At 39.7% G+C, this 13,219-nt stretch overlaps 1 protein-coding gene across 1 annotated transcript; it reads right to left on the bottom strand.

Moving 5' to 3' along the window:
* Nucleotides 1-247: 247 nt before the first annotated feature.
* HDC (histidine decarboxylase) lies at nt 248-10,297 on the bottom strand. The gene is made up of 12 exons (XM_009871908.1): nt 10,225-10,297; nt 9,208-9,380; nt 8,000-8,113; nt 6,987-7,109; nt 6,022-6,156; nt 4,920-5,063; nt 4,615-4,681; nt 3,621-3,783; nt 3,420-3,510; nt 2,186-2,284; nt 1,400-1,501; nt 248-1,209 (listed from the first exon to the last, which is right to left on the bottom strand). Exons 1-12 carry the CDS (start codon nt 10,250-10,252, stop codon nt 451-453), a joined length of 1,998 nt encoding a protein of 665 aa, XP_009870210.1. The 5' UTR covers nt 10,253-10,297; the 3' UTR covers nt 248-450.
* Between the last annotated feature and the right edge of the window lie 2,922 nt (nt 10,298-13,219).

Below are 13,219 nucleotides of genomic sequence, written 5' to 3' on the forward strand. Positions count from 1 at the left end.
CTTTTTGTACAGTTCAGAATTGATATAGGCATTGTCTGCACACACAGTCCCTCATGGCAATCTAGAGTTTAAATCAAGGTATTAAAAAAAATCAATGGTGCAAAGAAAGCTAAACTGTTTACCCCCTACTGAGGCCAGTGTATTTTGTCCATAGGATTCTAGCCTACTAGCTAGAAACTGTCCACCACCAGGGCTGAAAAGGCAGAAATCGACATTTTGTTTACCACAGTCTACAAACCAGAGTTTCATGTTATATGCCTACAAGATTTATTTGACATTTTAATCTATAAATACACGAGGTTTCCACCAGTAAAAGCACAGGAATTTTCTCAGTGATCATTGCCACTACTTACATATTGAACAAAATAACATGTAGTATTGCATATGAATAAGCAAACTTTGGTTCTCTTTCTACCTGGGGAGGTCTTAAGGACCAACCTGTTTTACTTGTTAAACAATGGCTTGCAGAGGACAACAAGGCAGCTGAAGGCCACACTGAATGCTACACTCTGGAAAGCTTGGGACACTGTAGAACTTAATTAGTTTTTTGAAGGCACTTTTTTTGAACATCATCACCTCTTCAGGCAGCCTGGAAAGAATTCTGGCATTGGCATGAGTCTCCTTGTCAGTGGCTGCTCCTTTGGGGTTACATTGGTCAAGACCACCAGTCATTGGCACACTGTTGCAGCTAAGGGAACGTGCTGTCTTTTTCTTGCCTTCAACAGATAGATAACTGAATAAAAAAGAGGTTAACTTTTGTTTAGTAGCATCTTGGACATCTTCTGGAAAACAGTCATCTAGAGGATCCCCTTGACCTTTCACTTGTTGACTAATCGCACACGTACTGGGACTCACTGCTAACTTCTTAGGCTGAGCTACTATTTTTCTGGAAGGTGATTTGTATTTTCCTCCATCTAGATAAAGCTGAGAAGCATTACTAATGTCATCAGAACTAGGCTTAACTATCATATTAGGGATTCTTGCCCCATCACCAGAATTGGTGCAATGCAACCCATAATTCTGGCTAACGATTTGGGCTGCAGCGTGTTGAATGATGTTCCAGTCTTGCAGAATATCTTCCCTGGTTGTGAACTGAGATGTTACAGTAAAGCGAATGATGAACTTGTCGTGAATCGTTGCTGGAATAAGGAAGAGCCTGCCAGAACTGCTTAGTTCTTTCAGGAGTTTTTCTGTCAGCCAGTTTGGACCCTGTTTTAAATACAAATAAAGAAAAAATGCTATAGTTAGAATTTCCAGGGACATCCAAACATTTCTGTAATAATCCCAACATTACATGGAAATTCTTGCATGAAAGTTTATTCGCAGTTCTTAATGTCTGAGGGGAGATCAGCTGTAGTCAATTCATTCCAAAGAGATATCCAAAAGGCCCAATCTTTACCTTTAGACGAAATACAACCAGTCCAAGATGTCTCTTGGCAGGAATTTCAAATAGTGGATCACTTTTAACCAAGGATTCAAAGAATTTGGCTGTTTCAGTACCCTATAATTACAGAAAAAAAGTAGTTATATATTGATTTGTCACAAATGCACTGAAAGACACTAAATTAAGTAGTCAAAAGAATTCCTTTCCTTACTAAAACAAATCATTCAAATGCACGAATGCTAGCAAAAAGAAGAATTACAACAAAGCTAAAAATTTAGCAGTCTATTTGCCCAAACCCTTGAGAAAGAACAAGAGTAATTGGACTATATGTAGGAATTTTCCAGAAGAAGGTTTGCAAACAGAATGTGCCTTCTCGGATTATTTTTGTGGCAACCTTTGATCCACAATATGATCCCTTGTATTGACACTCCATCAAAGACTTAAGCCTGTAATTTTCACAGCAATAGGTTCAGCCATCCATCACTGCTGGCCTCCCAAACAGCTGCCACTTTGCCTAAAAGAAAGCTGCTGCAGATTAGCACTTAGCAATGTGCTGAAGGCATTGACTTATCAAGTCACTTTCCATTGCCAGTTGCTTCCAAGAAGGGTAGAAGAAATGTTTTGTCTACAGTCATTCTTTACAGATTACTTAAAGAGTAAAATCAGCATGCTTTTAGTGTTCACATGCAAGCTTTGTGTCAGAGGATTTCTGTTGCTCATCTTTGCATCGCTGAATTTATTAAACTCAGCCACCAATAAATGAACGTAGCACATTCACGTTTGCATTGTTAATTCACATACATGTCGGACATGAGCTTGAAGCTTTTTCACCCCAAATGAACGAAGCACAAACCACAGCTTCAAAGAACGAAATCGACGACTCAGTGGAATCTGCCAGTGCTGTGAAAACACAACAGTGTATCAGTGAGTGCAGAACGACAGAAAGGAATGTCCCTTACACTGCTACCTCTGTTGCTTCAGACTCAGGTCAGAAATTTGTTGACGAAAATAATTTCGTATTACTGAAAATCTTCTAAGCCTCGGCAATAGCCATCAAAGAAACACTATGTCTACATATTTTTCAATTATTTCCAAAAATAATTTTGGCTATTCCCCTTAATCTATGGATATGCTGGGTATGCTTGGAATTTTTAGTTAATTATGAGAAAGTAGCAACACCTTTTTGCACTTAGAGAGCATTATCAATTTAAGATGTGTCTATTTACACTTTAGGACTGAGTGCTCATTTCAGTGCCTGTAGTTTGCATATTTAAGTGTGTTCCTGAATGTTTTCCCAAATAAACTAGAAACAGCAAGAGCAGAAACCATGATTCTATTGATATGGGGTAGACCCTTCAAGTAACACCTACTGCATGGAAAACTGTGAGAAAACATATAAAGGAATACCTCTAAGGAGCTGCACAAATACATGCAGAGTCCCATTTAACCACAAGAGGGGCTCATTGATACATTTTTTTCTGTCTCTACGCTCACACTAGTGAAAAGCACTATTGATTTCAAGAGAACAATTATCTTTTCAGGACTAGGGTGAGATCATAGCAGAAACAATTGACAGTGAATGTTCTTTTGGTTTACTGTACTGAAATCTGCTGTAAGATGGAGCTTACGTGAAATGCCTCTTAGCTCTCCTAGGAATACTTTAATCAGAAGAAAAGTGTAATTCATTCTACTGCTATTTCAGAGCATGGTGTTTCCATTGCTTACTCCTATCTCTCTTTTATGAAATGACCCTTCTCTAACCTAAAAAGGGCAAGGCTGGATCCCCATCTGTATGAAAAATCTAAAGTACTTCAATCTCAATATCTGAAAGAACTTTTATAATTAATTTTCATAACTAGGGCTCACTTCAAAGTTTTATTATTTAATTTGCATTAGGATCTCAGTATAATTGGGTTTACGCTCGTATGTAATAAGACCAGCTATAAGATAAGCATGCTTCATACTGTGAGGAATTTTGCAGACTGCTTCAATATTTTATAGGGACTTCAAGGTACCAACTCAAATAACAACTTACCATGAAATCAACAGCAGCTCCTGAGTTGGGATGTCTGAGGTAGACAGGGTTAACACTGAAGGTCTGATGTAACTTGTATTTATCTTTAACCCTGTCAATTGTAGAATGAACCCTATTTAGCAAAAAACTGTGCAGAAAAAGACTTTGCAATTTGCACGCTACCCAGTCTTTTAGTGTTGTTTTTGTTTTGCCTTTACTCACCAAAATCCAGTGCAGTCAAAATGAACCATCATCCATTTGGAAGGGTTAAAAGTAAAGGAATCTGCATATTCAATTCCATCCAAGAACAATCGAAATTCAGGACATACAAATGCTGTTCCTGCATATGCAGCATCAATATGAAGCCAGAGTCCTTCAGCATCACCTGTTGGAATTGAAATTGTTGTTCATAAGGAACGAAAGTACATGCTTAATCTCTCCTCTCTGGAAGCTCTGTGCAAATTTCTGCAGGAGGTGCACAGGCTGACAACAAAATAGCAAGCAAGACAAACAATTGACAATCTAACTTTATTCTGAAGTTGTGGATCCAGGACCCCAAAATACAGGATAATGGTGAATTCAGGTGGACTCTGTAATAAAATTCACTGTTCCATATTTCACTTGAGCGAGGCTTTTGACTGTTTGATTTGTCTAACCTGCCTTTTTAATAAGTGAAATTCCACAGTATAACTCAGTTGCACAAAGCCAGAATACAGACATTGTAGCAAGCAAAAAGGACCAAGAGATAGAAGCCACACTCTGATCCATGAGAGAAAGTGCTGCAGGTCTTCAGCAGCTACTTGTCAGAACTTATGCTGGAATAGAATCTGCAACCATGTCAAATTTACCTATTGAACTGGTGGCTACGAAGGATGTCCTACCAAAATCTATCTTCGAAACTCCTTTGCTAGGTTAAATACTTATGTATCCATCCTACAATGATACTGCATTCTGTACTGTACAGTCTGTATTCCCTGAATAACCACATTAAAGATTTATCAGTTGGCAAATTTCATCCATCTTGAAGAGAATATATTTTAGCATCCTACTTTAAATCTTACAGAAATCACTGAAAAATCTTGCACTGACTCCACCAATCTTTGAGACACATCTCAGCTGATTAGTGCTTCTACTCTCCTTGGTTTTGGCATGAAAAATTCTTGTACTGTCTTTTCTGTGTTACCCTAGTTTAAAATCAGTAAAAGACAACACTTACAAATTGGACCCAGTTCTGAGAGACTGTCAAAAGCACAAACACCAGTTGTACCCAGTGTTGCACACACCTAGAAGAAAACAAACCTGTGAAAATGGCAATTTTTAATAAACAGATGCAACACTTTAAAAGTGTTGAGGCTGTCAGACAATTAAAATTACTTTTTTTGGTTCAACAAAATAGAAGTATACAGTTTAATTTCAGCTAATGTATTTTAACAAAGTAAGAAATGTTTTAATGTAATTTTATGTTGGCATTAAGAATACAACTCTATGTCAATACCCCCCAAGCCAGAAAGTCAAACATACAAAAACTGGCACTAGGCCTTTCTTCCTGTCCTCTGCAATGGCTTTCTTCAAAGTTTCACCTCTGAGGGAAAAGTTCTCATCCACAGGCAGAAATTTTGTCTTCACAAGAGAAATCAAGCCAGCCTTTTCTACAGAAGAATGCGCCTTTAAAACAACAGAAAAACAGTAAGAAAGCAATCGCCGAGGCTGAACAGATGTGATAAGTAACAGCCTTATAAAAGACAGAGGTTGCAAGGAAAACAGAGATAAGGTCCTTATTATAATCCATATTAATAAAAGTCTCAAAGTTTCTTCTTCATAACTAAAATAATACACTGTAATATGTATTATGTATATTATTTGTGTGTATTAACACAAGGAATGCCTATGCTCCATTTACTTGGGTACTGGTGCCTAAAATGTAATAATAGCCATCCACATCTTACGCTTGGGAGGCCATTCGTGAAAACTCAGCCTTAAAGGAGCCTCTCAAAATGGATCAACCTAAGCCTATTCCCTCCTCCCTGCTATAAGAAGACAAAAACCCCTGAGGTGTGCCAAAACTCACTCACAAGAAATAGCCCTTTAAGTTATACTAAGAGAGAACCAGTAGCAGTCTCTCATGTTGCAGTTTTTACAGGGGAATATGATTGCTCAGGTCAGGAGTCCAAGGACAGAACAGGTTTGCAGGCAGAGTCACACTACTCTGTAGACTTTTCTTCCAAGAACAAGAAAAGGCCTGGAGACCACAGCCAGGAGCAGCACTGAGGTAATGCCCTGAGTGTGATTGTCTTGAGTGGAAGGAGGCTGTGAAGAAACAAAGAGCTGAAGCAGCACAACATCAGCACCTAGTTACTGGAGTAGGGCTTTTTGAAAAACAGGACGGAAGTGCAGAAATGAGTCATGGGAAAAAGTCTCTTGAGGACTGCCGGCACCCTGCAAAACCCCATCTCACGCTGATTTCATTTCCCCATCTGCAGAAAGCAGCATTAGAGGAAGTTGTTCATGTTTCTGAGGCATTCATGTTTGTGATTTTCTTGGTACAGAAATGTGAGTTTACATTGTACCGTCTGTGTGAGAGAGCAGAAGCGAGTTTGTTTTCTCTGTAACCGTAAGAACCTACTTGATCAGATGCGTAAGCGATGAGGCGGGAATTGAGTGAGGACTCATCAGTGTCTGGCTCAGAAACCTTCATCTCCAGAATTTTGTTTTTTCTTGCTGCCAGCAGTGCAACCAAGGTTGATTCACTCACAGTGCTCTGCAAAGACATTGTTCATTTACTGCAACACAGCGCTACTTTACTGCTATTTTGTCAGCAAACCCAAAAGTCATGGAAGTGCTCAGCTGCCCACCCATTCTTTTGTTTCTGCTACTGCTTTTCTGGGATGCAGTGGAAAGTCACTAGCCAATGAGAAGCCTCCAGGCCTGCAACAACGCCTTTTAACTGTTGTCCTTTTTTAACATACAGGACCGAGTTGGGGGGAGCAAATAAATCATATCTTCCTTTTGTTCTTCTAGAGCTAAAATAAAATTACAATAAAAATTACATAAAAATTACAAACCTGAGAAAACCTCCATATAACACAGAGCCTCAGCACTGGTTCTAGAGGATAGTTGCTTAGGCCTTGTGAAAGGAGGTGAAGGTTCAGGCTTTGAGCTTGCAACTCTCAGAAACACAAAGTCGATGTGAGAAAAAAAGAAAAATAATTTCTTGAGTGGCTAAGAACTGCTGGCAGGACAGTGATGAGGATTCTTTCTCTAATTTAGGTAAGAATCACTTTTGTGAATAATTTGGCGATGCAAAACAGAGAAACCAAATCTGTTTCTCCTTTATCCTTTGTAAGGCTAAAAGAGTATCTGCTTCTCATCCATAACACAATTAGGAGTAAAAGCAGTATCAAATCCTTTTCTAAAATCTTTTATATTTCATACTAAACTTTGGAAAAGTCATGTCAAGTTGAGGCATGTCTCTATTCTGACATATAGAGCAAATCTTGTTTGTTTTGCTTCCAGGAGAACTATCACCCAGAAGGAAATTCACTTGCGTCAAAACACAATGTTGATGATGCCACCTCTGATTGCCCCTACCTGTAACACTCCTCCGCCCACACTGTTGGGATGGTGATGCAGGAATTTATCTGGAAGGCCCAGCATTTTAGCCAACCAATCCATCACATTCATTTCCAGTTCTGTACAGGCTGGACTGGAAGCCTAGAAAAAATTTAAAAAGAGAATCAGGCTGTTATTCATCCTGCAAACACAGTAAGAATATAACCCTTAGAGTAAAGCACATAGCTCATTTTATTTAATAGCTATTAACACTTTTTAATTGCTTTGAGAAAAATCTCACCTAGATGCAACAAAGTCAGATGACAAGCTTTGTAGCACTGGATATATAAGCAGCTAACTATGGCTCTACCTAACAGAACACAGTGCTATTGTAATAAAAATGATGTTTGGTGAGTTCTGTAATGCAGACAGAGACCATAACCATCAATGTCTTACAGGTTTATGAGTTTCTGCTGCTTTCTTACATAGACATGTACATCTAAAATATCTGGGCAACTTCACCACTGAGGAAAACACTGGATTCAGAATGCTATTGAGGTATACAGAGTCATAACCGAGTAGCCCTGTGTAGTCACTGTAGGAGGATACAAAATATGCACATATTCTGGGACAAGACAACAATTATTTTCAGAAGAGAAAAATAGAAAATGTGTTTTCTCAAAGGAACAGGAATGCTGGAACGGAGCCCAACCTAGCCTGCCGTCATGGATGGCGGCTGCTCTATTGCCTGCAGTGCTTGTGTAACAGTCTTGGCACTGAGACCAGACAACAGGGAACAACGCTTACAGTGAGATAAGCAAAGAATTAGAAAACAGACATTTCTAGCAGTATATTTTCTTCATTCACCTCTTACTACTAGGTAACATTTGCTTTTATTTTTTTTCCCAAGTGACATTTTTCATTTCTGCAAATGACAGGCAATTGGTTATAGTAAATAATTACACTGATTCACAAAGTAAGAATTATTATGACCTGCTCCTGCATAATACACATAGGAGATGAATATCTAAAATAACAACAAAAAAATTTACCCATGTGAATCCCAAGCAGTTAATTGCATCAGCCAACATATCTCCAAGGAGGGAAGGCCAAGAAGTAAGAGCTGGAAAGTAGGCATGCATGTGTGGACTTTGCCAATGGACTACCTAGAATGAAATTACCATAGAATCATAGAATGGCCTAGGCTGGAAGGGACCTTAGAGATCATTTAATCCAACCTCCCTGTCATGGGCAGGGATGCTTCTCAACTAGATCAGGCAACACAAATTATCTAGAAGTTAAGTCTGAAAACATCACAAAATTCTAAATGAGATGTAGTGATTAGCATCTGTTTGACGGAAAAGGTTCACAGCAATACAATACGTGCAACTATAGATCTGCTTGCAGAAAGCTACAGAGATAGTATCAACAGGAGGGCAGCACTAGCAAATGATAACACTGTGCCATTCTTAGATAAATTCCAAATTATAGCAAAAGCATTTATCTGAATTAAACAGGCAGACAAAGATTCTGAACAGGAAAGAACGGTTTTTTGAACATGGCACAGCAGAGTGAGAATCCTTGCAATGAAGTTGCTGTTGCTCCTTTGTCAGACAACAGCTTGCCTTTAAAAGCTACACACAGCAATTTACACTTATATAGCTCCCCTCTATACACCTGAAGGAGCTTGTACGTGGCACATCAGCGTAAGTGTGTTTATTGTGAATACCTCTCCTATATCAGACCAAGTTTCTGCAAACATCTATAAAGAAAATTTTAAAATAGACTTGAAACAGCTTCTTACTTTTAATTAGGTAATATGAAATCCCTTAACAGAATCTGCAGTATTTATGTACAAGAGGAAGACCTTTATATTCAAACAGCAGGAGGCACGTCTTGTATGCACATGACCCTGGGCAAGAGATGTCTCACCTTGCTGTGCCTGAGTTTCCACATCTCCAAAATTGAGATGATGCAGGGGTCTCGCAAAGTTAAATTCACCAGAGCAAATCTGAGTTATTCTTAATGTATAAAATACTTCAAAAATACATTCAGTCTATCCCCTAAAATTGTAGTTAGGAACACAACAGCTATCTCCAGAGTCCTTCTATGGACATAATGGCTACAAGACTTACTCTACATTTTGGGTGCTTTACTTGTTTAGATAAATATTCTGCAGAATGCGTGCGTTCCCAGGATTTTGTGTTTACCCCAGGCAGTAATGGCTTTTTCCTGTCATGATTATACTTTTATTTCTTACCCCAGGCATAATAATCTTCTCTATATCTCCAAAGATGCTGTCCCAGCTGTCTGGGTCCATCGGGGCAGAATCCGGCAACTGGGCTCTCATGTAACCTGGCTGGACATCAGGAGTCACCCGTCTCTCTCTCACGTTGCTCAGGTACTGGCAAATGTAATCCACCATCTCTTTTCCTATAAGAGGCAAACCAGTGCCTTGAGTTCCTTTCAATGCAGGAAAGCTAACTGGTAGTATTAGCACTTCAGGCAATCTGTCACTGGCGTTGGACATGGCCTGTAACACTACTCCCAGGATAGCCCCAGTAACTAACCTTCCTCCTACACCCTACTTGTCCCACCTAACAATGCAGGGACTCGACTTCTGGAATATCCTTTGTGGGGAGAGAACAGATTCAAAGGCTTACTTCAGTGTCATCATCAAATAGTTCAAATATGCCTTTAAAATACAACCATGGTACAAGTACTGTTTGATTACAGAGAGGATAGACATGTTTTCTTGCCTACAAGTTAACTGAAACTGCATTTCACAGAAACTAAGTTTTCATAATGCCCCATGCTTCCCTATCGTTACAGCATACCTTGTAGTATCTTCTGAAAACAGCTGCATAGTCCACCCTTTCTCTCCAATTTTTAGGCAATCTCCTTCAGCCCCGGGACCAACGTCTGCTCCCCATCTCCAGGACCGTGCCAGCATCACTGAAGTTTCATGGCGCCAGCCAGGGAAGAGTCACCACACATAACCCTTTAGCATGTTTATCTAGAATCGCCATTTTGCAGATTTCCCACAGTATTTTAAACGGGAGACCAAAAGCCAAACTCATCCACTGACTCTAGATACATTAATTTAAACTCAACCCTGGGATGCATTTTTGTCTCGGCGTCAGCAGATCTAAGTCTCAAGGACCTGCGCACAGACAAGTATATAGCCCATCCTAATTTTCAGTTCCACTTCCAGCCCTACAGTGGTTAATCTCTGTGAGCAAATGCTACCTATTCGCAAGAGCAGAGGATCACTCACCTCTCCGTCTATACTCCTCAGGCTCCATGCTGATTCCTTCCAAAAGCACCTCTTCAAACCTGGGCCACGACCTTTCAGGAGCTGTGGGCAGTTTGGTCTGGTGCCCTGCCAGCCGCTTCACCCTTTATAGCTCCCTTTATCTCTCAGACTCACGCATTCTGGAAAAGGTTTAACGTAGGCAGGTTATTGGTGACTGTTTATCTAACTCCTCCCAACTGACAGCTTCTACAGCCTCTCATATGTTCTCATCTGTGCTCTTTTGATCTGTAAGATAGCGTATATCCAAGAGGAGCTGCCTCTGTGCTTGCCTTTTCCCATTTAAAAAAAATCTTGCGGAGTCTCACGCTAATCCCCGTCATGAATATAACACGTTAACGTCAGACTTGCAGAAGAGAAAAAGCTCAAGAGTTTCCAAACCCAAATAAAAGCAGCCATTTTAATCTAGCACGCCAAACTGCTGCACTAGCAGTAGTCATTTAAACAAGGCACCAGCACATTGGGCACTGCAGGTGAGGACTTTGTTTTTTTAAAAAATATTGTAGGACTGCATTTTCCCAAGAAGAGGTTATACCTGCATCCTTCCAAGTCTTAAATCCCTGTACTACCAGTCCTTTGCTGCTAGAAGGCAATGCATTGCAATTATTGCCAGTTCCACACTTGCAAGATGAGGCAGTGCCCCTCCAGATCAGAGCGGGTTACAATCCAGGATGACATTCCTCCACTGATGTCACTCTTGGTTGCTGAGCTGCGAAAAGACATCTTTTTCCCCACACCATGCTTGCTTTTCTCATATATGATATACATAAGCACTGAGATTTGGCTTTCTATCTCCAAAATTCCTCCAAGTCCTCCACATGGATCGTTCTCAGTTTGGAAGAAGAATCACATAGATTCTCCCTTGGTCCAGTTTTAGAAGCTGAAAACACATCCTCACCCATCTTTGGCAGCTCGACCTTTGACACTGTACTCAATGTTAAGGGTTTATCATCTTCACCAGAAGGAACCTACTTGTTCTACACCGATACCAAGCAGCCCTGGGAAAAGAGAGCAGCAGAACTTATGGACTAAGCACCAGAAAGAGAAATTATTATAGTACAATATGTGCCTGCCCTATTTTTGATATACCCTTGCTCCTGCTTAGGGCTGGCGCTGTTGGGGACAGGATTACCAAGCTAGGCAGCCTCTTCGTCTGATACACGACAGCAGTTTCTCTGTTCCCATCATACAGAAAACTGGCTGTCAGAGTAGCTCTGATTTTCTGCCTGACTTATTACAAAGCAGCCTAAATGCTTTCATTATTCTAGAAAGTTGTTACGCCTTTCTCCACAGCGTACTTCCTACAGAACACTGCAAAAATCTTTCATAGTTTCTGCCGCGATTAGATATTTGAGAAGGAACTGCTTCAGAGATATGACAAAGATGCTCCCATACGCTCACATCACATTAATATACTGAAATCTACAAATTCATTGAAAGAAGAAAAAACCCCATACTATATGCATATTGATCTTTGTTACCTCACATTTCCCTGGAAACACTAGGAAAAAAATAAGCTGCCCACACATTTCATATCGATTTATGAACCTCCCCTGGCTTCACCGTAAATGCTGCCCTAAAGGGGAACAAAGAAGGTGAGAAAGGACTGGAATCAAGCACAGGACCAACTTAAAAATACCTCAGAGTTCTCAAAACTGTGATTCTAGTTCATTCCAAGCAACTAATCCATTAATACATGGATGTTTGTTCGAAGAAAGCCGGTAGCTAATTACATTCAGGATTTCCATTTGGAACAGCAAACAAGGAGCAATACTTCTAACAATGTTTTGAGAGCTAAACCACACAACAAATATTGCCTGTGACATGCACCCTACACCTTTGCGCCAAGGTAGTATTTTCGTCAGGTTGGTTTCTCATTCTCTGCAGAAGAGAACAAACGGTAGGTCCTGTTCAGAACTCGAATAAAACAGCTGATAATGAACTACAGGCAGGGTAAATAATGCTGGTGATAAATAAATTTTTGTTATAGCTACCCTGCACTTGGAAGGATTTTGTTACTGAAAACAAGGAATAGAGTATTTGCTCACAGGAAGCAGAATTAATAGAAAAGGTTCGTTTCATTGTTTGCGACAAAGGTCTGTGTCGTCAAAACCGTGGGAAATCCTCCATTTGGACGTGAACATTACCACTATCGCTACTCGGGCTAACGCTGAAATTCTTATCATTATTAAGAGTTCACAGAGATTAAACCGTAGTTAAGTTTGTCGGATGTGAGGACACAAACGTTATTTTGATCACAGAATAATTCAATTGGAGCAATGCCTAACCAGCACACGTAACCTGACTAACTGGCTCCTGCATTCGTGAGTGACCTCATGGATAGTTTCTGGGGAAAAAAAAACAATCACCAAAAAACAAAGCAAAAAGTAAAATGCATCAATTTCCAGTTAGTCACTGTATAAGGCTTGCTTCAAGTCATTATACCAGCTAAGCATGACTATATCCTTGAAAATAATTCTTCTAAAAACCACCACACCATTCTTTATTATCTTTTGATTCTTTTGGGGTCAAATTTGCCAAATTTATACCAATACTAGGAACAAAAGCCTAAATATCCTAACTGCCAATTCCACAAACTCAAGTCGAAGCTTGAAAAAAGAAGAGTCTACTTTGCACACAATTCTTTCCCCCCTCCTCCCTCCTACCTTTGAGGGCCATTCGAAGCCTAAAACTGCTCGTATTTTTCTGAATGCCAAACACAGCAGAGCTTTGACCTTATAATGCACACACAAAACAAGTGAAATGGAATTGCTTCTACACCATATATATGTGGAAAAGATATTTAATTGTAAAATAGAAAAAGTAGGCCAGAGTACAGTTTTAAGGGTAATTCTTCTGTGTACAGTATAGGTAAACTAGACTTTTTGCTTAAGTTTATATAAACAATTCCATAAAAGCAGTGAAACATGGAACAACAAAGCAAAGCACAAAGAGTTTT

Source organism: Apaloderma vittatum, unplaced genomic scaffold (genome assembly GCF_000703405.1).
Source record: "Apaloderma vittatum isolate BGI_N311 unplaced genomic scaffold, ASM70340v1 scaffold34136, whole genome shotgun sequence".
NCBI classification, from domain to species: domain Eukaryota; kingdom Metazoa; phylum Chordata; class Aves; order Trogoniformes; family Trogonidae; genus Apaloderma; species Apaloderma vittatum.

Bases quoted from the DNA above. Each gene is read 5' to 3' on its own strand.
- HDC (XM_009871908.1), bottom strand. From the start codon at position 10,252: ATGGAGCCTGAGGAGTATAGACGGAGAG. The intron at 5,064-6,021 runs GTAGGTTCTTAC...GTTGTTTTAAAG, and splicing joins TCGCTTACGCATCTGATCAA to GCGCATTCTTCTGTAGAAAA. The intron at 1,210-1,399 runs GTAAAGATTGGG...TATTTAAAACAG, and splicing joins TGGTTGTATTTCGTCTAAAG to GGTCCAAACTGGCTGACAGA.